The 27,169-nt window shown below is 37.1% G+C and overlaps 1 protein-coding gene across 1 annotated transcript; it reads right to left on the reverse strand.

Annotated features, from left to right (window-relative positions):
• Positions 1 to 5,897: 5,897 nt before the first annotated feature.
• On the reverse strand, positions 5,898 to 14,346 carry LOC149186056 (glycine dehydrogenase (decarboxylating), mitochondrial-like). The gene is made up of 15 exons (XM_089410874.1): positions 13,055 to 14,346; positions 12,110 to 12,355; positions 11,823 to 11,900; positions 11,646 to 11,746; positions 11,338 to 11,533; positions 11,114 to 11,239; positions 10,830 to 11,015; positions 10,427 to 10,540; positions 9,496 to 9,648; positions 7,748 to 7,939; positions 7,589 to 7,666; positions 7,326 to 7,451; positions 7,073 to 7,171; positions 6,524 to 6,641; positions 5,898 to 6,396 (listed from the first exon to the last, which is right to left on the reverse strand). Exons 1-15 carry the CDS (start codon positions 14,255 to 14,257, stop codon positions 6,296 to 6,298), a joined length of 3,117 nt encoding a protein of 1,038 aa, XP_089267000.1. The 5' UTR covers positions 14,258 to 14,346; the 3' UTR covers positions 5,898 to 6,295.
• Positions 14,347 to 27,169: the final 12,823 nt, after the last annotated feature.

Genomic DNA, 27,169 nt, shown 5'->3' on the forward strand with positions numbered 1-27,169 from the left:
AGCGAGTTCATGGCAAATCCAGGTAAAGAACATTGGCGACCAGTGAAATGGGTGTTTCGGTATTTAAGAGGCACAAGTGAGCATTGCATCATCTTTAAGGGTAATGAAGGATCAATTTGTGTGTATGTGGATGTTGATTATGTAGGTGATTTGGACAAAAGGACGTCTACTACAGGTTACGTCTTTACTCTTGCAGGTGGAGCAATTAGCTGGATGTCAAAGCTTCAAGAAACAGTTGCATTGTCCACTACCGAAGCAGAAATATAGCTGCTTCAGATGCCAGTAAAGAAGCAATTTGGTTGATGGGATTGGAAAGACACAAGAGAGAGTGAATGTATTATGTGAAAGTCAAAGTGTTATTAACTTGGCTACAAATCCAGTTTATCACAGCAACACCAAGCACATTGATATAATGTATTATTTTCTGAGACGTGATCGATGGCAGAAAAGTAGCTCTCAAGAAAGTCCATACACAAGAGAATTGTGCAGACATATTCATGAAGCCAGTTATAGTGGAGAAGTTGCGATGGTGTTTGGCTTCTCTTGGCTTGTAGAAGAGATGATGAGCGGGCATGGGCAAGGGATTAGGAAATTTGTTGTCAAGGTGGAATTTGTTGAAATGTGACAAGAAGACATGTAATTATGAGTAAAATCTTAATAATTACTACCAATTAGTTTTGTAACTAGATCGCTAACTAATAGCAGTTATGTAACGAAGGAGAGGCTCTTATAAAACTGGTGAATGCCCGAGAGAATGTAATCATGGAGAATCATTGTTGACTAAATAAAGATCCAATCCCTTGCCCCGTGGATGTTTCCTTGACAAACTGCCAAAGATTTACCACCTAAAATATTGTGTTTACTTGTGTGATTCTTTTTTGGTTTCCATTTAGTTTTAGTTTCATCTTTTTTTTTTTTTTGCTTAAATTAACTGCTCCAACTAACACATTTTGCATAAAAGACAAATACTAACCACTAGAAGCAGGGAAATTGCATATTACATTTTGCATTAAAAACAAGGACATTTTGCATAAAAGACAGGTACTATAAGCAGGGAAGTTGCATAAAAATACTAACCACTATAAACAGGGAAGCTGCCTATCACATTTTGCATAAAAGACGAATACTAACCCCAAGCAAGGCTGCATATTACACTCTGTTGTTTTAGTTTAAGTCAACCGATCTCATGAACATTATGGAAATCCAACACTTAACTCGTCCAACGATTCTAAAATGATGCTAATGAGGGGTAAACAATTCTCATTTAAGGCTTAACCCTAGAATGATTCTGATCTGAATGAATTAACGAGGGGTTAAACGGTTCACATTTAAGGCTCGACACTAAAATGATTCCGATCTGAAGGAATTTCGTTTTTATTAATTGTTCGGCCGCCATAACTGTTAAATGAGGGTTTTGAATAAGATTCAAAGTTTATGGATTCGTGGATAAGAGGATGTAGGATTCAGGTGGATGGATGAGAGACAAGTTTAGAACTGCTTGAACATAGTGACTATGTGGTAAATTGATACTCGTTGAGTACTGGTTATTGCTGTCTATGAATGCGATTTAGGTTGGTACATTTTTAACACCTTTTTGCCTCAGAGTTTCACGTTGTTTAAGATTTCAGCATTGCTTAGTGACAAATCAATGTCCTAACTCATGGAACAATCTCCGAAATGATGATGAGAAAATTTGTTCACTTTTTCTTAATGACTGGTAAACGATGAATAATTTTCAAGGCTCACATTAATCTGAAGTTAACCATCTAAACGTAGTTGGAGGTTTTGCTAGCTGGAATAACTGAAATCAATTTGGCATAGTAATTCTATTGTTCTGTTGTTCTGGGCACTCAAGTCCGAATGTTTCTTCACAAGCATTTTGAGTAATCTGTTGATTTGAACTCGGCATAATCATATTGATGCATAATACTGTTTAGTGATAACTACGTTAACATTGTGATAATTCTCAGATTCTAATCGCATTGCCAGGTTACTATTCATAATTGGTTCCCTGTTTAATAAAGTTTGCAAAAGCGCCGGCGCGCACTTGAACTTATGTGAGTTACATTTCTGTTCTGAGAGATAACACTTGAAGCGATATAACAGCACATGTTAAAGATTTGTTTCATATAATTAATGATCTCTATAGACTGTTTTGGGGTATAACGAATTTGAAATCCGCTCGTCACTTAACACATTCAGCGCCTCCAAATTGTTCATTTACAGCAGTCTTTGTGCATGTGTGGAATCTGAACTTTCTTTACCACTTGGATGGTTCTACAAGTTCCTGGTTTATACATTGACATTGTGGTTCAAATTTACTTCTGTTTCCAGCACATTTGAAAAATACAATTACCCTCGGCATAACTTGGATTTATTCTTTAAAATCGGCCAAAGATGTGGCATATGATTTTTGTCACAAATATTCGCTTTCCAGCATTGGAATAATTATTTTCTCATGCAGTTTCTCTTTCACATGGTCACTTGCTGATAATAGAAACTTTTTGGACACATCGTGGCATGCATGCTTTGGATTGATAAAGGAAACCATCTTTGCACTTTATATCACATTTTTTACAATATTAAGTTACAATATTGGTTTGTCTTAGATCAATTTATAATAAACAATTCAAGTTAAACAAGACTTCCACTTGTAATGAAATAGTTTAGCTGAATTTTAGGAATACCTTCCTTTTTCCTGTTGGCTGAAGAACAGGATAAGATCGTCAAGGTAATAGCGGGTGGTTTGCATGATAGTGTTTCTTGGGTCACAATGTGTGGTTGGTAACAATGGAAGGATAGCCATCCCGTTGTAGTCGATCCAGGCTCTAGTTTTTGGTGGGTCTCCAAATGTTTCAGTCCTAGGTTAAACTATGAGTTTCCAATATACATGACTCGCGAGTTGTTACATATACCTCGGGAGGTGGCTTGTTCCCATCAATACCTGGGAGGTCGCTTGTTCCCATCAAAATTTCTTTTAAAAGTCTGCACGATAGTGTCTCTGAGTTCGCACAATTTGTGGTTAGAACTTTTTCACCTAATAATTATTTGAGTGATAACAATCCTTTCCTAACGTCTTCTCACGTCTTCCTCATTTTGTTGTTCGGCTGTGAGAGAACATTTATTCTCCATGTCTATGTCCATTATAGTTTGTGTTTAAAAGATATGGCTTCATAATCTAGGCTTTGCATATGACCATAACCTCCCAGTGTTATTAAAATTCCTTCGTGGACTGGTTCTTGAGGGTTGAGATTCACACATATTCTCGCAAAAGACGCCATTTATTCCGTGTGACATATGGGAAGATTTGACAAATGTTCCACCAGTCCATGCTATGAGCTTGAAATAATATTCATTCTAGAATTGGAAACGAAGAAAAGTAAAACAAACCAATCGAAGTGATTCTCCACCCAGGAGTCGAAGCTCGTTGCCCAATATGTCACAATAGGGCCACCCGATTAAAAAAACACAAACTTGAATCAAATATCCTTCTCTTTCCACGTTGGATAAAAAACAATAAGAAAGAAAACCTTACCGTAAGAGGGATATCCCATTATTCTTCAACTTTTAATTTGCTAAGATCCATCTAGATTAAGATTTATAGATGGTCATTGTAGATCATGCCTCTGGATTGATGTTTAGTGAGACTGTCCACTATCTCAATGGATCAACTTCAATCTCCAAATTGTTTTAAGCTGAATCGAAGATTAGTGAGACGTTTCACTACTCCCAATGGATTGAATGCAATCTCCAAATTGTTCTGAGCCATTTCCAGGCTTCCTTTTGGGAAGAGAAAAAGGATCCTTGTATGCTTCCTTGTAACAACCTGGAGCTTCCAGTCACTCCACTCATATGAGCGTGCGTCTTTGTACATGATAGAAAGTAGAAGAGTGATTGTGTTTTTGTATACGAGAGGGTAGAGTGGGGTAGGGTAGAGTATGTACATTTTTATAAATTAAGTAATCAAATCAGTATGCAAGGGATCCTTTGTCCTACAAAGGAGAGGCTTTCATACATCAATTTGGTGTCCAATGAGGCCATGACCTTAAAATTATATTATTATATTATGCCAAGGAAACCCTTGAGAGGAAACTCATGGATGCTTTCCCACATTCCTAGATGAAATTCCCAACAAAGCTATCTGTGTAGACCAACGCGTCTAACCCAAGGGGATTTGAATTCAAATGCTCTACAGCATTGGCGACAATGAATTGAGTGTGTACATAGATAGATAAGAGAAAAAAACTCATGATGTAACCTAAGGGATACTTCTCCAAATTTGTGTATAGCATCAGTAGTGAAACCATCAACATAGACTAATGTGCTTCACCCAGTGGAATTCAACCAAGAATATGCCAACACAGAACAATTCAAATGCTTTCCCACATTCATGAATGGCATCCCTAGTAAACCTGTCAACATAAACTACTCGAAGCCTCGAAAGTTAACTTCATTGGTTAAACCATTTTACCCAAAGCATATTGATAATGGGAAGACCTTAAATCACAAGTTCAAATCCACAAACGTCCCTCACAATTAATGTTTTTGTGTTTTCCCCGGTTTGCATTGAAGAGAGTTTTGGACTTCTGCATGGATAATTATTTAATCGATGTTTTGGGCTAAATATCACAGCCCATCATCAGGAGATTCATGGAAGAATCTTGGATATATCTAACTGATCAGTATCAGCTAGATATATCCAAGATTCTTCCATGAATCTCCTGATGATGGGCTGTGATATTTAGCCCGAAACGTCGACTAGTAATTATCAACACAGAACTCCGTCGATTAATAATTATCAACGCAGAACTCCAACACTCTCGTCCCTCACAATTACCAATCATTATCGTGATTAGCAATTGAAATGTACTCCAATCAAATATTCCAAAAAAAAGAACTCCCACAAAATTCTCTTTACATAAATACATATATATTATTAAAAAGAAGATTGTAACACATACCTTTTAAACCTTCAACCTGCACAGATATTCTCAAAAAATAATCTCCAAACACGGAGCACCTGGTCCGAAAATGTCACTAGTGAATGAACTAGCCGATTTTTAAATCAAATTGCAGAACAGTGCTCACTAAGAGATAAGTAAGGTTGCATGTAGGACCTTTGTTTAGATTCGATTTACAAGTAGTAATTGACACTAATTCTGATACAGAAATAAGCAATTTGACGACGTAAAAGTCGATGCCAATACGATGGAAAAAGATTCATGATTTAGACATCAGTGCAAAAGATATTAAGCTCAAAACAAACTTCTGACAAGTTTGGTAATGCCCGGAAAATTTTTTATACAAATTAATGTCATAGTTTCTGACCAGTTCTGTAATGCCCTGACAATTTTTTCTCCAAAATAATGTCATGATAATGACACTTCTGACACAGAATGAATCTACTCACAAATTGTATCCAAATTAATGTCATGGTAATCCAACTTGTGACACATAAATCAATGAAACTACTGATTAAATACTCGTGATGCTAACCACGAAGAGTGTTCGGTAATGCATAGATGAAGCTTATTTGCAAACTAGAGACCTGGCAATTGATTTGTTGACGACTCTTCTTGCTTGAACCAACTCTAACTCAATTTTTTTAGAATTGAAGTGCTCTTATTGCGGTCATTCCTTCCAAACTCCAATTTAGGCCGAGTGGCATTCTACAAGCAATTTATCATCAATACTAGAATGTTGATGGTTTCCATATGATTACCCCGGGAAGATAGATCAAGCCATAGAGAGCAGTTAGACGCGTGAACCCTTCTCTCCCATGGAAATACTAGCAATCATGTAATGTTTCTAGTATTCCATCAATACTGACAGACGAAACTATAGGCACATAAAACAACTCTGAAACTATAGGCACATAAAACAACTCTGAAACTATAGGCACATAGAAACAACTCTAATAAATTCTTTGAAGAGTATTGGATACATCTTGATTGATATGCTCCTGTTGTATTTTTTCAGATCTTTTTCAGATGCATCTATCTTTTTGTGGTCAACTAGTTGTCTCTGAGATAAAGACAAATGTGAAATAAATGTGAAATCCTTACGGTTCTTTGCAGAACCTCCAGAAAACTTTAAGGCCTTGTAAGAACAACATTTTGTATTATTAATTAAGTTCAGCTCACTGATTGACTTCGAACAGCTTAGCTTGAAGCTTCAAACTACTAAGATACACCCTTGGATAGAATGCAAGTGCCATGTTAAGAATAAAATAGTATATCCAATAACAGTAACTCTGATTCAGCCCCTTGGAACATTAGTTGAGTTGCAATTTATCCTACACCTGTGCAGCAACTGCCTGCTCTTCAACCACATCTCCTCCTGCTTGAAGAAGTGTGCAAACAAGGTTGCGGTCACCATAGACATTGTCCACTCGTCCTAAACAACCAAAAAACAAAACATGTTAGAAATCGTTATTTATAGTGGTGCAAAGCTTCCTACAGAAGTGGTCAATCTGTTTCCCAATCATTGCTCCGTGCAATCAAAACTGATATAGGTTTCCCACCTGTTGTAGGCCAGAACTTGGAAGCACGAACCCACGAAGCAGGGAAAGCAGCAACCTCCCTCGAATAAGGTTTGTTCCATTCATCTGACATCACTAAAGCTGCCGGATGGGGAGCTCCCTAGTACCAACAGCCAAGAACATGCAATCAGAATACTAATCCAGAAAATATGCATTCCCATCCCCTGTCAAAATCGCTTAAACTTTGCCTTTTTAGTTTGTTTTTGATATTACTATTCACGATATCACTTCTATTCTACCTTTATTATGTCTCAGTTTCTCTACCATCTTATTACATGGTCCAAATTAGCAACAGTTTTATTTGAAGAGCTGATGGTATGGCATCCTTTGAAATACATGGCAGATTTCAAATCACATCATTATACAAAAAGTTGTTGTTATGTGCCTTCCTTCTCAATCCATGACTATTTCTAGACAATCTTGACTGTACCAATTTATAGATCAATAGGATTTCTTTCTGTTTTCCATCACTGAAAACCCATGTCAGATTATTTTGAAAACATATTCAATTATTCAGCGTTTGGAATTTACCTTGAGAACATTGTAGTGAGGATCCACTTTCCCATTCTCAATTTCCATTATTTCCTTTCTGATTGAGATAAGTGCATTACAAAACCTGTCCAGCTCTGCCTGTAATTGAAGAATGCAATGTTTTGAAAAAAGGTTTAGCTGGTAGCACTAGCAACTACATTTCAGCCAATATTTTCCATCTCAGCCATAAGTTATGATTCTCAATCTGCAATGTATAAAAGCATGAAACAGATATACGAGAGCCAATTCATACCTTGCTTTCACTTTCTGTGGGTTCAATCATCAAAGTGCCTGGCACCGGCCAGGACATGGTAGGTGCATGGAATCCATAGTCCATAAGTCTTTTAGCAACATCTTCTGGTTCTATTCCAGCAGACACCTACAGGGAACCTTCTACGCTCAGAGTTTCAAACAAATGCATGTATTTTCCAAATAAAGCATCTTACATTTATCACCAAAGCATGCTCAGACCGCTACAAGAGCATATATGCATAATAGTGGGGATCGCATTCTCACCTTGAAATGTCTTAAATCAATAATGAATTCATGAGCACATGTACCATTTACTCCTCGGAAAAGTACGGGATAGTAATCCTGCAGAGACAGCAGCTGTTAGTTGAAAATGTAACAAAAACAATGGAAAGAGTGAGGAAAATTGGAGAAATAACAGGATACCTCTAGTCGTTTAGCCATGTAGTTTGCATTCAAAATAGCTAATTTTGATGCTGCAGTAAGCCCTTCTGAACCCATCATTGCAATGTAGGAATATGATATTGGCAAAATCAGAGCAGAGCCCCAGGGTGCAGCAGATATAGTACCAAGCGGTTGTTGCTTGCCTTCAGGAGCAGGAATTCCCCCCGTAGGAACCTGTCATTCTCAATTTCTTAGAACAAATTCTTTGGATTAACTAGAATATAAATATAATTAAGGCAATTACAAATATGATCCGAATTTTACATTCATGGGAAAAGAGTGAATTTTAATGGTTAGTCCCATCATTGATGCTCCTTTTATAGATTGGCACAGTGCATTGGTTGGATTTCAATTGGCTCCATTATAGAATTCTTTCAATCTGACAACGCAGAAAGTCGTCAGGTTTTATAGATACAATCTGAATCTCTCTTTAAACGGTTATAAAAGATGACCTTTAAGGAAAGCATTCTAGTTTTCTTAACCAAAAATGAAAAGGGTCATACAAAGCAGGCAAAAAATAAAGTACTAATATATTGCTCCCCGAGATATCTGCTTCTGATGGATTAGAAAAAAAACATGAAAAAATGGGATAGAACCAAGTAGAAAGAACACAGAATATGGTAGATTTATAGATTTGAAATGGAAAGATGCAGAAGATTAATCATGGTTTCAAAAGAGCTGGACTGCAAAGTAAACTCATATCTTCATAAATAGAATCATGTTCTAGCACAGCAAATATTGTCTAATTTTGGGTAGGCAGAAGCTGACCTTTTAAAATTGAGGAAAATGGTATTACTTCACAACATCTCCAGGACAAGTTTCCAAGTTGATAGACACAACAAACTCTTTCCAAAAACTAGGGCAAAGTAGGACAGTTTTGCCTGTTTCTCTAGGATTTGTAGGCCATAGAATTAATTGATCCATAAAAAACTCTACAGAGACACTTTAAAGAAAAATAGTATTTACCAAGGAATCATAAGAAAATCAGCATTGGCAGGAAATTCTAAGTCCCTGAAACTATAGGGCTCTAGGCTCAGTCATATAACCTTCCATAGAATCAGAAATATCATAAGGACTCAACTTGTGTACTTCATCTGTGTAAAGTACCAAAAGGTTTCCCCAATGGTTACGGGTGGAGTGATGTTGAAGAATATATTTATCACAAACCACATCTTCCAATTTGTATCTGTCCTAAAAGATTGTTCCTCGATAAATCTATATATTATTCATCTATTTTCTAGTGAATTATGAATTTCATCATGTGACCATTATGGTCCATGTAGTATTTTGTAAGCACAGTCATGGATGCAGAGTTTTCAAAGGAGATCATACTGATCAAGTTCTCTCTCCTAGCAATGTGCACATAAATACTACCAACAAACACATGCAAGCAGTAGAGTTCAAAAGGTGTGTGTGCTAGGAGGATACTACAACAATGTATACCTATAATTAATGTTTTGCATCTTGCCCTCGACACTATAACAAAAATGGAATTCTTCCTTGCCTATTCACTATGTCCAACATGTGGGTGGAGAAGTGAATTTAACAAAGGCATACAAGCATCATGTAGGGTTCTAGTTATGGAGACAACCAGTATGTTTGAGCAAAAAGAACCTCTACCTAACTACCACTAATTTGCAGAGCTATGATAATTGAATACTTAATGATTATGCTAAGCACTAGATGAGGAAGAAAAATGAAAAAATAAAATGAGACATAAGAGAGCTTACCACTGGATGTGATGGTAAAAATGGTGCTAAGTGCTTCTTCACTCCAATCGGCCCCATACCAGGTCCGCCACCTCCATGTGGAATGCAGAAAGTCTTATGAAGATTAAGGTGACAAACATCAGCTCCAATATAACCTGGACTTGTCAGCCCCACCTGTATCACATAACAAAAACAAAAGACTGGAATTAACCAGTAGCAGAGCAGAAAACTTGTAAACACAATAACAAATTAAGGCAGTACAAGTTTCTTTTTTTATTTCACTGTTTTTATACACCATTTCCAAAAATTCCAAGCCACACAACTGTCTGCCAAACTCTTCCCGTGATATACTTGCATTATTTGATTTCTGAAACTGCCTAAATTGTATATTATTCTTAAATGTGAAATTAACGAGTACTATAGATTGCATATTCCATTAAAATCAGTCATTTCTTTCTCAATATTATTTTTTGTTGAGCACTCCTGCTTCAAGATAATATACAATGTACATAAGTTGTAACCTCCGGATGTCCTCAAGTTGAGTATGCTATCTTAGTTCTAATTTATACACCATAATTGAAGGTAAGCAACGTTGTAGCATAAGCAAAGTGGTAGCTTAAGACTAGTGCTGATCTGACCATCAGCGTTGATTCAGGAAGCTTGAAAACACAATTATCTCGAGTTTCTTCAGTTTGCAAAATATATGTTATGTGGCATAATTCATGATTGAACAGCCTATTCAAGGTAAACACTGCAATAGCCCTGCTGAAAATACTCCAAAAGAAACAGGATGAGAGGTGGGATATACAACAAATTAAATACCATCTGACAGAACATGGAAACCAATTCAATTCAGTGGGAAATATTTTCAGATTCTTTGAACTCTCCCTTTCAAAGAAGCTCTCCCAGATCTACAAAAAAAAAATCAGATTCAGAAGCATGAACCTTTTACCTGTGCATTCATGTTTGCCCCATCCATGTAAACCTGGCCCCCATTTTCATGGATGATCTTGCATATGGTATCAATACCCTCCTCATACACACCATGGGTTGAAGGATAGGTCACCTGCACCAATTAAAACAATTTTTTCAAAATATTCCATCTTGCCGCTGTATTTTTATTAATAATCTGTACCAGTACCAATACAATTTTGTATTGCTCCCAGTGAGCAGTTTGGATATCATCATAACAAACATGAACAAAACCGGAAGAGCAATTTATCCTGAAGAAAGGTAAAGTGAGTCTTTTAATTAATCAAATTGCAATATTTATCACAACTGTCAACTTGTTCAAAAGGCTATCTTGGCAGTGAAAATGATCCCCTCATGTTAAACAGGGTATCATAAATACATACCATAAATGCTGAAAGGTTTTCCTTGTGCATCTCACAAGCTTTCTTTAGTTCCTCGATGTTAATATTTCCTTTAGCATCCGTGCCAACAGTAACAATTTTCATGCCACACATAGCAGCACTTGCAGGATTCGTTCCATGAGCAGATACAGGAATAATACAGACATTCCTGTGCCCCTCTCCTCTTGCCTGTGAAGGTTCAGTTCAACGCCAAATCCAGGGTCTTAGGCACTATTCTTGGTAAATATTTTTATAAGGTTCAAAAGTTTTGACTCTTGAGCACCTACTTGATGATAAGCACGAATAACCATCAGTCCAGCATACTCCCCTGCTGCACCAGCATTTGGTTGCAGAGAGAACGAATCAAACCCAGTAATGTCACAAAGAAGCTCTCCCAAATCTTTGAACATCTCCTGCAATAGAATATGCAAGATTGAGACTTTTTCAAGAAGGATTTGTTATTATACTAAAACTGTCATCTATATCTCACTGAAGAAAATGACTGCCTTACCTGATAACCAGCAGCTTGATCTTGAGGTGCAAAAGGGTGCATGTCAGAAAAACTTGGCCAAGTAACAGGCATCATCTCCACAGTTGCATTCAATTTCATAGTGCAGGATCCTAAGGGAATCATACTGTGGCACAAAGAAAGATCTTTTGCCTGTAACCTATGGAGGTAGCGCAGTAGCTCATGCTCTGTGTGGTACCTAGAAACATCCACATATCTCAACAAGTTTAACATGCACATAGTCTACCTATATAAAAAGACCAAACAACACTGAATATAGCAATCTAGTCAAATTCAGTACTAATTCTTACATGTTGAAAATTGGATGTGTCAAATAAGCACTCTCCCGGATAAAAGCTTTTGGAATTGCAACTTGGACTTCCGGGGCAAGGGAGTCTGCTGTGAAGTTTACCTAGGTAATGCACAGAACTGTTCAGCAAGCTGAATCCTAATGTCAGGGCATGATGGCCGATGCAAATTATACTTACAGATTTATTGCCAGCAAAAACTTTCAGCAGCTTATCTACATCCTCCAACGTAGTAGTCTCATCAAAGGAAACAGCAACCTGCAACATTGTGAGGATGGAATTGGATTTGTTATTTGCTAGAAACAAAACGCATTGAAGTTTGGACCTACCAGATGCAATCTCAGCCTGTATTGAGAGTCAGACAAAGGAAACACAAACCATATCCAACTGATTGGAAATGCCATTCAGATTCATGATACAGATGCTATTGTAAACATTGCTATCTTCTAAGTTGGCAAGAAACTCACCGTCTTTGAATCTACAATTCGGATATTCATCTCATTCTCAAGAGCTGTATCATAAATGGCCTTGGCATCGGCGCATTTGATCTTTACTGTATCAAAGAAGGGAACTTCCTCAACAGTCGCAGTGCCCAATTTCTTCAATCCAACTGCAAGAGCTCCTGCCAGACCATGTACGCGCTCTGCAATCCTTTTCAACCCTTCTGGACCATGATAGACTGCGTACATCGCAGACATGTTTGCTAGCAAGGCCTGGGTACAAAAAGATCTCAATGATCAAAGCCATACTCGTCCAAATATGTCGTATAAAATCAAAATTAGAACATTTTAATCTAGAGACCCTCATTGACCATCATATCAACTGAAGTTAAAACTTGAAGAAACATTAGAAATCGAGGCAACATGCAACCATAGAGAAATAAAAGCTCAAATATTTAAAGAAAACGGTATAGAAAGTTTGTTGTTACATTACATACTCTGGTCCTTCACTGGTGCATCTCAACTGTGGGAATTTTATTTGGATTTAGAGCTGGCTAAACCCAGGGCTCAAATCTTAAAAGCGTTTATGTGCTTAGTACACAGCCCTACGTTTTTGGTCTACACCAACAGCATATGAATGTTCGATCATAGTAATTCATCTGCTTACAATTTTGATCATAGCAGTCTTGGTAACCTGGGACACTCTCCAAAATCACCAACCCTCAATAATAAAGGAGCAAGATGAAGGGTAAAAGGTTTCACCTTTGGCCTCTCCATAAGGTCATTGGCTTACTAGCGGAGTCTCCATAAGGTCATTGGCTTTACTAGCGGAGGTGCGTAGTTCATTTTGATATAAGGGAGGAAAATCCATCAAAAGCAAATACTAACCCATAAATTCTGTTAAGTATCAAAAGCAAATACTAATCCATATATTCTGTTAACTATTCAGCAAAGTTGTGATATGCATATTACCTGTGCCGTGCAGATATTGCTGGTGGCCTTATCTCGCCGAATATGTTGCTCCCGAGTCTGCATCGCCATTCTAAGAGCGGGCTTGCCATTTGAATCGACACTCACTCCTATAATCCTACCAGGCATGATTCTCTTATACTCTTGGGAAGTAGCCAGAAAAGCTGCATGAGGCCCTCCATATCCCATCGGAACCCCAAACCTCTGTGCAGATCCAATGGCCATATCTGCTCCAAACTCCCCTGGAGGCTTCAACATTGTCAAAGCCAGCAGATCTGTTGCCACGACAACCTTAACACCTTTGGCATGTGCATTCCTGACGAAATCAGAGTAATCCAAGATCTCCCCATTGGTTCCAGGATACTGCACAAGAACCCCGCAGACATCATTGGAACTGTAATCAAAATCCTTCAGATCCGCCTTGACGACCTTTATATCCATGGCGTCTGCCCGAGTCTTACAGATGTCAAATGTCTGGGGATGGCAGTTGCTGGCAATGAGAAATGTTTTCTTCTTTCCCCTAGAAATGTTGTTGCACATCGACATGGCCTCTGCTGCAGCAGTCCCTTCGTCAAGAAGGGAAGCGTTGGACATGGGAAGGCCGGTGAGATCTGTAACCATGGTTTGGTAATTCAAGAGGGACTCCAGCCTACCCTGGGCAATCTCTGCCTGGTAAGGGGTATACTGCGTATACCAACCGGGATTCTCCATTATATTGCGAAGAATTACAGCGGGAACAGAGGTGTTGTAGTATCCCATACCTATGTATGACTTGAAGACCTTGTTCTTGGCCGCCAGGGACTTCATGTGGGCTATCATCTGGTTCTCCGTCAGGCCCTGGTGGAACTTGGAGAGCTTCAGGGGTTCACCCCGGATGGCCTCGGGCACGGTTGCGTCGATGAGCGCGTCCAGGCTGGGGAAACCGCAGGACTCCGCCATGAAGGTCTGTTCCTGCGGTGCCGCGGCATTGTGCCGCCTGGGGAACGAGTCGCTGGGCTTCAGGACCTCGACGGAGATCGATCTCGCGCCCTGGCGGAAATCCGAGAAAGCTGCCGGGACTGGCAGCACCGTGTGGCGTAGAAAAGACAGAGGAGCCCGTGCACCCGCGGTGGCACTGGGCGTCGGAGGAACGTGTCGTTGGGATTTGGAATGGTAGAGAATTCGCTTCACCAGAGCGCCACAAGCAACACGCCGTGCTCGCTCCATTGCAGAGCTTCTCTAGCAGCAGGAGCCTCAGCCTCAGCCTCAGTCTGCCACCTCAGGCCTCTTATCTTGGGCTCAGAATGAGATTAGCTCTCTGCCATCTTTGTACATAAATACAAAAACAAAATAATACGATGGAGAGGAAGAGGCTCTACCCAGATGACGTGGCAGAATCTGTTTCCAGATTCCAAATCCACCTCTCGCTCGCTTCCTGTGGTTACATCTTAACTATGAGTGAATAATTTACCCACGCGGACCAATGATATGGGGTGGGAGTATAGGGATTATCTTACACGTGGCATTCTGTTCTCCCATCAATCCATCTTGCGCCGCACTTCCAACCACGCTGAAGATAGCTGATCACTGGAATGCTGTCCTTGTGTATCCCCTGTCCGCATAATTACCAGATAGACTAGGGAATATACGCTTGCCCTGCAACTTTGATATAAGAGGATTTTTATTTAGAATCTTGTAAAATATGAAAGTTCAATCTTTGAATAAGTTCCTTTATCTCGGAATAAGTCTGTTTTTTTCTCAATGATTTTAAACCGCAAATTGCATTTATTTTGCTCAAATTACAACTTCATTAATGTAATTTGATTAAGAGAACTTAATAACTTTTTATATTTTTATGATTATAGAAAGTTTTAAATCATAAAACAATATTAAAAATATGAACTTATTTTAAAATTCATGTAGTTTAATGAATAGATTAAATTACTGTTTGGCCAGAATTTGATAATACATTATTTAATAAAATTGTGAATTTTTTTATTGTATAAATAGAGATATTTATGTTTTTATTTAGATTGAGAAAATTTTAAATCATAAAATTTTATTAAAAATATTAATTACTTATGAATAAATTAAGTTATTTTTATTTTTAGGTGGGAATTGGATAATATAATTTTTAGAAAGATTGTGATTTTTTAATGCATAAATATATAGCATTCTAAAAAGTTTTATTTTTAAATAAGTTTTTTTTATTACTAAAAAACATTTCTCACTAATTTTAAACTGGAAATTACATTTATTTTGTTCAAATTACAATTTTCTTAAAGTAATTTGAGTAAAATAATTTAATATTTTTTATAATTTTATTTGGATTAAAAATAAATAAATCATAAAACTTTTTAAAAATATTAATTTATTTTATAATTTTATAGAGTATAATTAATAGATTAAATTGTTTGGCTAATAATGTATTTTTTAATAAAATTGTGGTTTTTTAATGTATAAATAGATTTCTCATTCATCTGCTATCTGAATCTGGCTTGTGGTCTATGGAAGTAAAGGAGGAAGAGAAGCCCTGTTCAGTTCAGATCTATGGAAGTAAAGGAGGAAGAGAAGCCCTGTTCAGTTCAAGATTTTGTTTTCCCTGGTTATTAATTTTTAATGGGTTTTAGTCTTTTTTCTGTAGGTTTTTGGCTTAATCCTATGTTGATGTTTATGACTTGCCTTCTGGCTGCCCTGTATACACAGTCCTATATGTCATGGTCTGGTTTGTGCTGCTGTATATGTTTCCTTATGGACCTTTGGCATTTGCTTTTTCTCCGTGATGTCTCCTTCGTGGCTGTCATATGCCACCCTTTTGTATCTTATGATGTTTTTTATATTGTCTCAATATAATCAATAATGTTTTTTTCTCTGGAAAAATAGATTTTTCATTCTAAAAAATCTTTTAATCACTAAATTTTTATAATTAAATAATTAAAACTTATGATTTTTAAAAATTTCTACCTAATTTTAAACCAAAAAAAAATATTAAAAACCAAACTTCACCATTTTTTTTAAATAAACATCTATAAAATAAAATTTGTCCACTCATTAGTTAGCTATCCCTTATCCCATGTCCTCAATTTATCTCTGGACACCTCAATGTCTCCATTTTTCTAAATTCAAACCTGCGATTTTGCAAAATTTAATTTTAAACAAAATACTGTCGTTTCTCCGAGGGAAAAAATGACCGAAAAGTATTGATTGGCTGTCATAGTTTTTGCGAGTTGTTCCCCACTCACATAGTTAGTAGGGCTTGACTCTGCGTCCGACTCCATGCAAATCGACGGCCCCAGCCGTGTCCCTCAAGGTGGGGCCGTCCGCTGGCCGTCGGATGTGCATCTTGCAACTCTGGTTTCGCAGTCGGTTGCTGGTTGGGGTGGGGTCACTGTAGTTGGAGTTGGTCGACTTCCACTCTAAGATTCGAAGAAAATGACGAGAAGTAAAATATAAAGAAAGCAAAGGGTAGGTGAGGTCGCCGTCCGTTAATGGGTTGGTTGGATTTTATTGGTAATACCTAATAGTGGAAATACATCATCATTGCTGACGTCGATGGTAAAAATCAGAGAACAGAGGAGGAGTCAGGACCACAGAATGAAGGATAGCAATCCTTGCGAAAGGCCTCTTGTTTTACGACTGTTATCCACCACGTGACATTACGGATTGTCTCACATTTATTATCTGTGATATGTGTGGGTTGTGGGATGAACAATTGTGGCCTCTCACTCGTTTTATGGCTATCCATGTCCAATCCCATTATCCCATATTTTCTAACTTGCAAATTCCCCATTTAAAAAATAATAATAAGAGAATCGTTTGGTTTTTTTATTCTAATTTTTTATTTTTAAATAATAATTTTTAATTCCCTCCATCGCGTGCGAGAGATCTAATTGTTTCTCTCGGAGGATTGTTGAAAGGGCTGGAGGGTGGTTATATCCTTGTTCTCTCATGCGTGATCAAGTAAGTGGGGTGGCCACGTGTATGGGCCGTGTTAATGGTGATGAGAAGTGTGGTTTGAGAAACCCCGGCTTGGGATATCTAAACCATCAATAATTAATAAAATTTAAAATAAATATAAATTAATATTTATTTATATTTATTTTAAATTTTTTTAATTATTAAATCAAGGTAAGTAGAACACTATCACCATAACCAAGATTATATAAATACCAAACCCCTCATGGAACATCACAATTTAAAAAAGAAAATTGTTTATTTATATTTATTTTAAATTTTTTAATTATTAAATCAAAGTAAATAGAACACTATCACCATGACCAAGATTATATAAATACCAAACCCCTCATGGAACACCACAATTTTTAAAAAATATATATATAATAAACAAATTTTAAAATAAAATATGAATATTAATTTATATTTTATTTTGAATTTTATTAATTATTAATGATTTAAATATTTTTAAATAATAGTTTCTTAAACCACACGTCAAATCCAAAAAAATATAAACAACTTACCAAATAAACAAAAAATATATATATATTTTATATTTATTTTGAATTTTTTTAATTATTAAATTAAAGAAAGTAAAACACTATCAACATGACCAAGATTATATAAATACCAAACCCCGGAACACCACAATCTTAAAAATTAATTTATAATCAACAAATTTTAACATAAAATATGAATATAAAATTTAACATGAGAATATATCATCTGAATATATTCATATATATAATTTGCGTTGATCTATATTTGTTTTGAATTTTATTAATTATTGATTAAGACACGCTTTTCATTTTGAATTTTATTAACTACTGTACATAGACGCATGTTGAAATGTATTTAATAAATTTAAAATTAAAATAGATTTTTTAAATAAATTATATATAAGTATAATAATTAATAATAATATTAGTATATTTAAATTAAAATTATTAAAAAAAAAAATTCTATATAATACTACCTAAGTATTCAGGAGATTTGAATTGGTGATCTATTGCAAAGGCTGCCTTAACAATACACCCATTCACCGTCAATCCAAAACTCCATGGACAAAATTATTAAATTTTAAAAAACAAATATAAAATTAATTATTTTATTTTAATATATTGTATTTATAATTAAAATTCTGAAAAGGAACTTTTAAATTTTTCAGGATTTTTTTTATTAGTTAACTAGCTTTTAAGATAAATGGTGTTCTAAATGATTTGAAAATAAATTTAAAATCTTTATAAATGTAATATTTAAAAGAAATGTTTTTTATAATAAATATTATTATTTAAAAATAGTAATTTTTTATATTTAATTTTATCATAAATTTATGAATGTTTATTTTTATTTAATAAAAAAATCAAACTTAAACTAATGAGAATAGCATTATACTTTTATTATTCTTTCTTTAAAAATATATTTAATTGAGACTAGGTACATGGAAATATGTTTAGGGTTTGTAGCATTATACTTTTATTATTCTTTCTTTAAAAATATATTTAATTGAGAGTAGGTACATGGAAATATGTTTAGGGTTTGCATATAACATCTTCATAGAGGGGATGCGAGAAACTTTTTGCATATTGATAATTTATAAAATTATTATAAGTATTCTGAAAGGGAATATTATACTGAATTTTATTGTGTTATTTTAGTTTTTTTAATTTTATTTTTAGTTTATAAAATAAGTAAATAATGGAAATATATATATATATATATATAATTTTAAATGTTCTCAGGATGTTAAATTTATTGGTTGATGATTAGTGTAATGGGAAGGGGTGATTGAGGTGTAAAATAGTTTAAAGTAATTTTGAGTTGGAACTCGAAGAGGTATATGTAAATAGTTTTATTATGAGACAAAATTACATATGGATGCAAAAATGGAATATCTGCTTCAATGTTTGTCTCACAAATAGCAAGGAGTTAAAGATTTTTGTTATGGAGAAGTTTCGTAAACGGGTATGGGGAAAAGAGTTGGGTAGAAAGAAGAAGTACTACATTGAAGATTTCAACCCTGTGTGTGATCTCCAACAAAAAAGAGTACATTGGAGCAAACATTCCGTGGAGGGCAAAGGTTCTTATTGCTCAATTAAGAACCAACTCGCATCAACTTTGGTGTGAAACACGACGGTGGAAAAGGCCTAAAGAAGCTTGCGAAGAACACGTGTGTACATTTTTCACATCTGGGGTAGTGGAATCGGAAAAGTATTTCATTTTCGAATGTGATGCGTTCAAAGACATCAGAGAAAGTTATGGGAATATGTTAGCATCGATTTCTTGGCATTGTCCTTTCAGTGATGAGATTGTTGGAAGGTTGGGCCAGCTCATCATCAATTTGAATAAGAAAAGGGTTGAATTGCAAAAGGCGAAAAACAAGGAACAGATGATCCCATAGACTATTTTTAGTCTCATGGACGTTAAAATATCATTTCATTATGGTTTTCATGTTGAACCTCGTTTGGTTTGGTTGTTTGATGGGCTCCCTCGTGTAGGAATTTACAAGGTAAGTTCCTCAGAAAGAATACCAAAAGGACACCGCTCACAACCAAATCACAGATTAATACACCAGTATTTTTGACGTGGTTAAAACCCTCAAAGAGGGAAACAGTCCACGGCCTGTCCCAACGTGGGTACTACAGGCAATTTATTAATCAAAGAATGAAAATTTACATAAGCTTCTCTCATGCACGGATTACCCGAACAATGACCCTCCATGCGCTTTAAATAGAACTCATGGACCAATCGGGTGTCAAGCCACGAATCAAGTGTCGGTAATACCGAGGAGAGAATGAACCGTCGGATCACTACATATCGTGACCGTCGGATTGTAAGTTACAATATGTACAACGGTAAAGAAACACACTTTACCTAACTCTATACCTAACTCTAAACTAGACCAAGTTGAACTTAACTATATCCTATGTGTAGGAATATCCTAACATCCCCCCTTAAGAACAACTTGGGATAGGATTGAAGGATTTACAAATATGACACAATAGGAGAAGGAAGGAGGCACTAGAGCCTATCCCCCCTTCGTGACAACTTCCTGAACTCCAAGCATATATCGAAGTTTAGTGAACTTCGCCTCTGTGAGAGCCTTTGTGAAGATGTCTGCAACCTGATCATCTGTTGGACAATATTGCACTTCAAGAACATGGTCATGAATGAGCTTTCTGATGAAGTGCATGTGTAGTTCGATGTGTTTGTTGCGTTGATGCTGGACTGGATCTTTGCATAGTTGAATGGCACTTTGATTATCACACCAAAGTGTGGTTGGATGCTGCTGCTCAAAGCCAAACTCTGATAGGATCTGACGAAGCCACAAGGCTTCCTTACTAGCTTCCACGGCACCACGATACTCTGCTTCTGCTGACGAAAGAGAAATGGCAGCCTGTTTCTTACAAGCCCATGTAATAGGTCCTGAACCAAGAGTGAAGACATAACCGGCAGTAGACTTCCGATCATCAGGGTCACCAGCCCAATCAGAATCAGTGAAACCAACTAACAGAGGAGTTGCTTTGGCACTGTAATGAATCCCAAATTGTACTGTACCTCGAACATAACGAAGTATTCTTTTAGCTGCTTTCCAATGACTTTCACGGGGGTTTTGCATAAAACGAGCAACAAGGCCAACAGCAAAGGAAAGATCAGGACGAGTATGGGTTAAATACAAGAGTTTTCCTACAAGTTGACGGTATAAGGTGGCATCAACTTCAGGAGAAGTACAAGAGACTGAAAGTTTGACTCCAGACTGAAAGGGAAAAGGGGCTGGCTTACAGTCTTCCATGTGAAAATGACGAAGAATATCACAAGCATACTTGGACTGGGAAAGGAAAATACCCTCCTTGGATTGCAAGACTTGAAGACCGAGAAAATAGTGTAAGTGTCCTAAGTCTGTCATTTCAAATTTCTTTTTAAGGCTGGACTTCACATGGTTTATAAGGTTGGGATCACTACCAGTAAGAATAAGATCATCAACATAAAGAACAAGGATGATAAGAGAGTTGCCCACTTTCTTGGTGTAGACAGTATTGTCAGAATGACACCTAGAAAAGCCAGATTCTAAAAGAAAGCTATCCATTTGGCATACCAAGCCCGAGGAGCTTGCTTGAGGCCATAAAGGGATTTCTTAAGTCGACAAACAAGGCTGGAGTCTGTTTGTATGAAGCCAATGGGTTGTTCCATATAGATTTCTTCCTGCAAGTCCCCATGCAAGAAGGCAGATTTAACATCCATCTGATGGACTTCCCATTTTAAAGAGGCAGCAAGGGAAAGAACAAGGCGGATAGAGTTCATTTTGGCAACATGGGAGAAGGTTTCAGTGTAGTCAATGCCTTCAACCTGTGCAAAGCCCTTAGCAACGAGACGAGCTTTATGTTTATCAACTTTCCCATCTGGTCCATACTTGGTTCTGTAAACCCATTTACATCTAACAAGTTTGCGTCCCTTTGGTAGAGGAACAAGATCCCATGTATCATTTGTCATCAATGAATGATATTCTTCATCCATAGCTGCTTCCCAATGTGGATGGCCTGAAGCTTCTGCAAAAGTGTCAGGATCATGATTTACTGGAGCTTGAGCCAGTAAAGAAGAGGCTCTTTCAAACTGAGAACGTGTACGTCGCTGATCTGTAGGATCACCGGCAAGATCACCTGCTGCATCCCGAGCAACACGGACCCATCTTGGAAGTTGAGGATCCTGAGAAGGTGGGGGAGGATTATCATCCTCGCTTTCATCATCTGAAGAAGAAATGTTTTCAAAAGTAGAAGAGATAGGAAGAGGTGGCACATGCGCCGGACTAGGCTCGCAGGCCGATTTATTTTCATCAAATTTTACATCTCTTCTAATGATAACATTTTTGGACTTAAATGGAATAAGTCTATAACCTTTTACATCTTCAGAATATCCAACAAAAGTACATTTCTCACTCTTAGGTTCTAAAGCTTTATGCTTTTCATCTGGAATATGGGCCCATGCTTCACTTCCAAACACACGAAAGTGACTTACATCTGGTTTAATGGAACTCCAAGCTTCTTCTGGAGTGATATTCTCTAGAACCTTAGTAGGAGTGCGATTGATTATATAATTTGCACAATTAATTGCTTCGGCCCAAAAACTAAGACTGAGTCCTTTAGATTACAGCATACAATTAGCCATTTCCTTTAAGGTGCGATTTTTCCTTTCAGCTACACCATTTTGTTGTGGAGTGTATGGAACAGTATGTTGCATTTGAATTCCATTTTCGGTGCAAAAGTTGATGAATGTGTTTTTAACATATTCTCCACCATTATCAGTTCTTAGCTTAAGAATTTGATGTCCAGATTGTTTTTCAACAAAGGCTTTGAAGGCCAAAAATGTGTTAAATACTTCGCTCTTGAGTTTTAAGAAGTATACCCAAGTGAGTCTGGAGAAATCATCAATGAAAGTTAAGAAGTACTTGCAGCCAGAGAATGAAGCAACAGGAAGAGGACCACATAAATCACTGTGCACAAGCTGTAAAGGGGCTGAGGCGTGCCAAGAGGCACGTTTGTCAAAACTGTCCCGATGATGTTTTCCGAGTACACATCCGGAACAAACACCATCTCTGCAAGATACCATAGGAAGACCTGTCACCATATTTTTTTTACATAGATGCTGAAGGGAGCGATAGTTTAAGTGACCAAATCGCTCATGCCAAAGTTTGCTCACTTCATCATTATGAGCAACAAATACTGAGGGAAGATTTGATGACCCAAAGTTGTGAAACTTATACAACCTTGTGGAATCATCAGCAAGACCAGTAGCTAGAATCTGTTTAGGATCTTTTAGATCCTTGATTACAACATCATGAGGTGAAAATTCAACAATTTTACCTTCACCTGAATGAGTTATCTGATAGACAGATAGAAGGTTGCAGGATAAGGTTGGAACACATAATACATCATTAAACTGACCATTGTCTAGATGAACAGTTCCAGTCCCTACAACATTAAGAGATCTATCATCACCAACATATATATTTTTGGTGTTACAATCATTTAAAGAAGAAAACATGGCTTGGTTTTTGGCCATGTGATAAGAGGCTCCAGAATCAATGAGCCACTCATGAGAATGAGAAGAAGAAGAAGATACATTTAATGCATAACCAGACTGAGATGATTGACAACGACATGCAGAAAGTGCCATTCCGGAAGTTGAAGTTGAAGTAGGCTCCACATGGATGTTATGTTTCTTCATTGCGGCTTCCAAGGCTTCCATCTTCTTAAAGCATTTAGATTCTAAGTGGCCATCTCGATTACAAAAGTTACAATGTCTATCAGTCTTCTTCCATTTGTTTTTATTGGTCTTATCATTTTGCTGAAATGATCTTTCATTTTGAGGCTGAGTTGGTTTAGGACCATTCTTTTGAGGATATGACTTCTTAGGATTCTTTGAATTTGGTTGCTGCTGGGCGGCTAACGCTTTCGTGGAAGAGTTTCCAAGATTAAGAAGACCAAGGTGTAAGAGTTTTTCTTGTTCTCTTATTAAGGAATCACAAAAGGAGTCAAAGGAAGGGGCCTTGTAGTCTTTTCCTTGACAAATGAAAGCTTCCCTTGTAGAATGGAAAGTGGAAACAAATACAGAGTAGGCTGGTCCCAACTTAGTAAGGATGGAATAAATAAGGTTACCATCTTATTTCTTAACTTTAACACCTTCCAAGAGATATCTAAGGGTCTTGAATTTGGACAAGAAATCTTCAATGCAAGAAAAATTATTAGGATCCAAAGTAAGCAACTCATTTTCAAGTTGATGGGCTCTAATTTCATTTTTAATCCCAAAAACTTTAGCGATTTTTTCTAATGCTTCATGAGGAGTTTCAAGTTCTGCAATGTGGAATCTAAGATCAGGAGAAATAGACATCCCTATCAAACCACGTGCTTGATCTTGTCTATTTTCCCATTTTGCAGCCTTGTCTTCATCTTTTGGTTTCTTCTCTTGGTCTGTGGCTATTCTGAAGAGACCTTTACTTCTAAGTAAATCTTCCATGTAGGCTACCCATTGGAAGTAATTAGTGCTGTCAAGAATGACTTGGCATGGACTTTCCATTTTTTTTTTAAACTGAAGCTGAAGATGCTGAAAGTAAGTGTTCAAATGGATAGATCTCGAAAAAATAGGCGGTTTTAAAAAAAAGGCTCTGAAAAAGGCTTCCGGATGAAGAAGTTATGGCTTTTTCAAAAAAAAAATTGTTAACGTTGTCGGCAAAGTGCGCGAATGTGCGGGAATGAAAAAATACGCCCCCACAAAATGGAGACTTGAACCCAAGACCTCTACTCTCTTAAAATAGCTTTGAACCAATTGATCTATACAAAAAATTTGAGAGAGAGAGAGAGAGGGGGGGGGGCCTTGGTTTGCGTGCTTGCCTTGAGAAAGCTCTTTTTCCCTACAAAACACAAAACACAAAACCCAACACGAATATGCAAAGAAAAACGAACCTGCGGCTCGAAGTTAGCTTTAGCCAAAAAACTAGAAATTTAAAAAAAAAAAAATCTCAAAGTTAGCTTTAGCCGAAAAACTAAATATTTTTCTCAATGTTTCTGATTTTCCGAGATCACACTAAGGTGCAAGGAAAAGAGCATACGCATGAGAAAAATCCTTCCTTTCTGTTTCTGATTTGCCCAAATCGCACAGAGTCGTAGGGCAAAGAGCATACGCAGAAATGAAAGGTATAGATCCGGTTAAAAAAAAGAAAGAAAAAAGGGCTAAATAAACCGAAACCGAAATAAGCAGAGAGAAAATAACAGTAAACTGCAAAAAAACACTGTATACCTCCCGATCTGAAAAATGACACAGCTAGGGCTACCGGAAACCTTTTCGCGTAAAACGAAAGGGGTTCCTCACTGGAACAGATGCTCCGAACGCAACAGAGCAGTCCTCTCGGCCCGAAAGTAGTCAGAAACAGCAGATCTAGGAAACGACAGCCGCATGCAGTTCTACCGGCTTCAGATTTGGATCACCAACGGACGCGGCCCTCAAATAGCTCTGATACCATGTAGGAATTTACAGGGTAAGTTCCTCAGAAAGAATACCAAAAGGACACCGCTCACAACCAGATCACAGATCAATACACCAGTATTTTTGACGTGGTTAAAACCCTCAAAGAGGGAAACAGTCCACGGCCTGTCCCAACGTGGGTACTACAGGCAATTTATTAATCAAAGAATGAAAATTTACATAAGCTTCTCTCATGCACGGATTACCCGAACAATGACCCTCCATGCGCTTTAAATAGAACTCATGGACCAATCGGGTGTCAAGCCATGGATCAAGTGTCGGTAATACCGAGGAGAGAATGAACCGTCGGATCTCTACATATCGTGACCGTCGGATTGTAAGTTACAATATGTACAACGGTAAAGAAACACACTTTACCTAACTCTAAACTAGACCAAGTTGAACTTAACTATATCCTATGTGTCGGAATATCCTAACACCTCGTGCTCAATAATCATAGCATGTGCTCTAGTAGCAAAACCTAGCGCTTATGGCTAAGAAGGTGGAGATTTCTTGAGAAGGTGATATTGAGGATAAGAGGTGGGTAAGGAAATTAAAAAAAAAATCGCATTATTACCCATTTCTTATGTAGCTTTTCTAGTTTGCTTGGTTGTTAGTCTATGTAGAAGGCAAGGAAGAGGTGATTTCCCTAAATTGATATAAGACTAGGCTCCGAGAGGGTCTTGGTTTTACACCTCTAGTTATCATTAAGCATGTTTCTCTCTGGAGAGTATTTGTTGTCTTTGTTCTCGGATGAGATCTAGCTCCACATTTGGCTTCCTTTGGGTCCACAATTGCAAAGTTCTCCATCAAGGGTAGGGATTTAGTTTTATCTCTAGTTTATATAGTTTTGATCAGTTTTGGAGTCACATGTGTTTTTTTTTTAAATCTATGTTAGGATCATGCACGGGAATAGGGTTGCTTTTCTGTTTTTGGTTGCTATTTTGTATAGTGTTCTCTAGGGGTATATTCAGTCCTAGATCCCGGGAAAATTTTCATCCTAATTAAAACACCCATCGAGTTAGAGGCAGTAGACATAACCACTGAGGGATCGCTCTTCCATTTTTTATACTCTCTCTTTTCTCTAGGTAAGTTCAGGGTTTATGTTATAGCACAAGCATATTTCTCTACAATTTTTCAGTTGAAATTCCTATTGTATCCTCTAATGTGGCTCTTTGATCTTCATAAAACTTCATTAATTCGCAAGCAAGGGACGTTGCTTCAGGCTATCCCCGTTTTCAGTTTTTCCTCCTAAATATCTTCTCTCTAGTTCCAAAATGTTGAGGGTCCATTACCCTTTTGGTCACAGAGGCCATCATAGTTATCATCCCCCTCCTTTCGCAAGGTTTCAATTGGTAGCAAAGTGTTCTAATGCGACCTATATAGCCAACACACCCCTGGAGATTCATATGGATATAAACGATGCTAAGGAGGAAGCTAGAGTGGACCGAAGGTTTTTGGATGTTGAAGGTCAATAATAGGTTGGCAGGTGGATACCAAAGACTAGAAACACATACCAGACAAATCAGGTACATGCAAATTTTCAAGCTATATTGGTAACTCAAAACCATAATAGGAAAGGTGCTCATGTAACGTTTAGAAACCCAACAATAAATCATTTTTTAGTACAGATGATGTGCAATTGCAATTGAGGAAACTCAATGAAAGGGTTTCTAAGCTAACTAGGAAAATCGTTGATTTAGACTTCCTCAATTCAAAGGACTCTAGAGCACCTGATACCATACATGTGGATTCACCTTCAAGCTGAATGTCCATTCTGTTAATTTTTGTTTTCTATCTCAAAAGCAACAATGTTGCTAGGCATACGATGTTATGAAACCAACTCACAAAAAGATAGATCAACGCCTTAGAATTCAACCTCTTCGAGGGGGCAACCTCCTTTACATTACATAAATGAACAATTCTTCGATGATTCAAATGACAAAACCTCCTTTCTATATATAGGAGTCTAAGGAGTACAATATAACCCAGACGACCTAACAATAATAATATAAAGCCACAAAAATAATAATAGAGGGATTCTATGGGGCACAGTGACCACAATATGGGGACAATAAGGGAACAACAATATTAATCAGGGATATAACCACAATAGTAATGGGGTAATCACTAGTATTATAGGGACCCAACATGCCCCTCTCCTTCAAA

Source organism: Pinus tabuliformis, chromosome 3_1 (assembly GCF_031772625.1).
Source record: "Pinus tabuliformis cultivar Carrire ecotype Pingquan chromosome 3_1, CPIR1, whole genome shotgun sequence".
In the NCBI taxonomy this organism is placed as follows: Eukaryota; Viridiplantae; Streptophyta; class Pinopsida; order Pinales; family Pinaceae; genus Pinus; species Pinus tabuliformis.